General features: G+C 40.5%; 1 protein-coding gene across 1 annotated transcript; it reads right to left on the bottom strand.

Annotated features, from left to right (window-relative positions):
* Positions 1-416: 416 nt before the first annotated feature.
* Positions 417-2,063, bottom strand: AK88_03975 (uncharacterized protein; the record flags this gene model as incomplete). The annotated part of the gene is made up of 1 exon (XM_012481585.1): positions 417-2,063. The coding sequence occupies one exon, from the start codon at positions 2,061-2,063 to the stop codon at positions 417-419; it is 1,647 nt and encodes a 548-aa protein (XP_012337008.1).
* Positions 2,064-2,074: the final 11 nt, after the last annotated feature.

Here is a 2,074-nt window from a genome sequence, read left to right as displayed (position 1 = left end):
AAAAAAAAAAAAAAAAAACAATGGAGAAGGTAGAGATGACGAAGTGGTGGACCAACATAGTCGCCTGTCCAGTGGCGACCACACGTTAGTTACACAGCAATGTGAACGGCACTCATACAGGATGACCTTCACTTTTACGATGCGAATCAGAGCGATCCTCAGTGTGCTGCTCACGGGGTGCAATTCTCCACCCGTCGCGCGTTTGGTCATGCGCACTTGGGCAAAATCGCTAGCAGAGAAAAAAAAAAAAAAACACATCACACCATGTGCTGCGCTCAATACACACAAGGGAGTGGGCTTAAAAAAAAAATGGGAGGGGTAGTTGTCGGAAGGACAGGTGTGGCTAAAAGCTAGCGCAACGCAATTTGCGACAGGGTAACAATGCACCCTGCCTCCCCTCCTTTTTGTCACCCAACTCACAGCTCGTCCGTGTAGTGTGGCGCGCTGACAAAGCGTAGGCCACGCTTGACCGCCTGGTTGATGGAAATTCCTCCGCTGACCACATCCTCCACAAATTTGTGCACGCTTTGCACGTTGACCTCGCCGTCGTGCAGGCGGAACTTCTGGCGCTTGGGTCTGAAGGCTACCAGGAAGAGGCAGTCGGCATGTTTACACTCATTGACCAACCCGAAGGAGTCCAAAATGTGCGGCTGCTCAAATACATTAACGTACATAATTTTGAGGGGGTCTTTTGAAAATTTTCCCGCGACATTTTTTATATCCTCATCGAATTTTTGGTAACTTTTTTTTAGCAGCTTCAAAATGAGGAAGCAAATTTGTGAGTCCTTCTCCTGACACTGACCCGATTCAAATTTTTTCTTAGTTAACTCTTGGTAGGAGGTGACATGTCCATACAAATTATTTTTGAGCCTATTCTGTGCAACGACGTGACTCAATTTGATGGACAAAATGTTGAAGTCAAAATTTTTCAAAAAGGTCAGGTCCCCGGACAGGCTATCGATATCTTCTACAAGCAACATGGACGGAGTCTTCACATTTCTTTTATTAAAAAGTTGCATTAAGGTATAATTGGAGCTGTAAATGATACCAATGTCAATTCGTTTTTCAAACTCCTTGGATAGCACCTTCAACATTACTACGTCGTCGTTGTATGAGATGAAAAAAATGACCTTTGGTGTCTCCACATTTTTTACCAAAAAGGAATCCAATTTATTTTGGCTTGTAATATCTGTATACACATAGGGAATATTTTGTTGAATGAAGGTGATTAAATTTTCTTCCGTTCTGTTACCATAAAAAGTTGCATATGTTTTATTTTTTTTTAATAAAATAATGTGTGGAAGAGATTTTACGTTATATTTTCTGCAAATGCTTTTTTCCTCCTGACAATTCACTACAGAAAATGTTAAGTACCCATCATACTTTTTTGAAAATTTTAAAAACTTTTTTTTAAACGATTTACAATGGGAACATGAAGGGGAATAAAAATTTATGACCAGGGAATAGCTAATGTCGTTTATTACTCTGTCATAATTCTGAGAGTTAATTTTTAACACTTCATTTTTATATATGTCTTCATATTCATCTTCGAAGTGATGACCAAAATTTGGAAACCCACCTCCTCCTCCTCCTCCACCACCTGAGGTGAACTTGAAGTGGAAGTTACCTGCACGGCCACCTGCTCCACCTCTTCCTCCTCCTGCAAATTGTCTAAATATTTCATTCACAACGTCTTGGTCAAAAGGGAAACCACCTCCACCAAAACCTCCTGGTCCTCCTTCCCCACCTGCGGATGCTCCATCTGCGTAATTCTCTCCATACATATCATACATTTTCCTTTTCTCCGGATCTGACAAAGTTTCATATGCATTTGCAATTTCAATAAAGTCTTTTTCTTTATCTGGAGCCACATCCGGGTGATATTCTTTGGCTAGCTTCCTATATGCCTTTGAAATGTCCTCTTTGCTCGCATTCCTTTTAATCCCGAGCCTTTTATAATAATCCATTCCTCGTCCGAAAGACAAAAAAAAGGACAACACTAGCAGAATTACGGAATGCATGTTTGTTATTTTTTTTCTCTTCCTCACGTTTACTACCTTCATTTTTTTTTTTT

This window comes from Plasmodium fragile (assembly GCF_000956335.1).
Source record: "Plasmodium fragile strain nilgiri unplaced genomic scaffold supercont1.50, whole genome shotgun sequence".
Classification (NCBI taxonomy): domain Eukaryota; phylum Apicomplexa; class Aconoidasida; order Haemosporida; family Plasmodiidae; genus Plasmodium; species Plasmodium fragile.
Note: the sequence above shows the minus strand (reverse complement) of the source record. Positions and strands in the feature narration are given on the sequence as shown.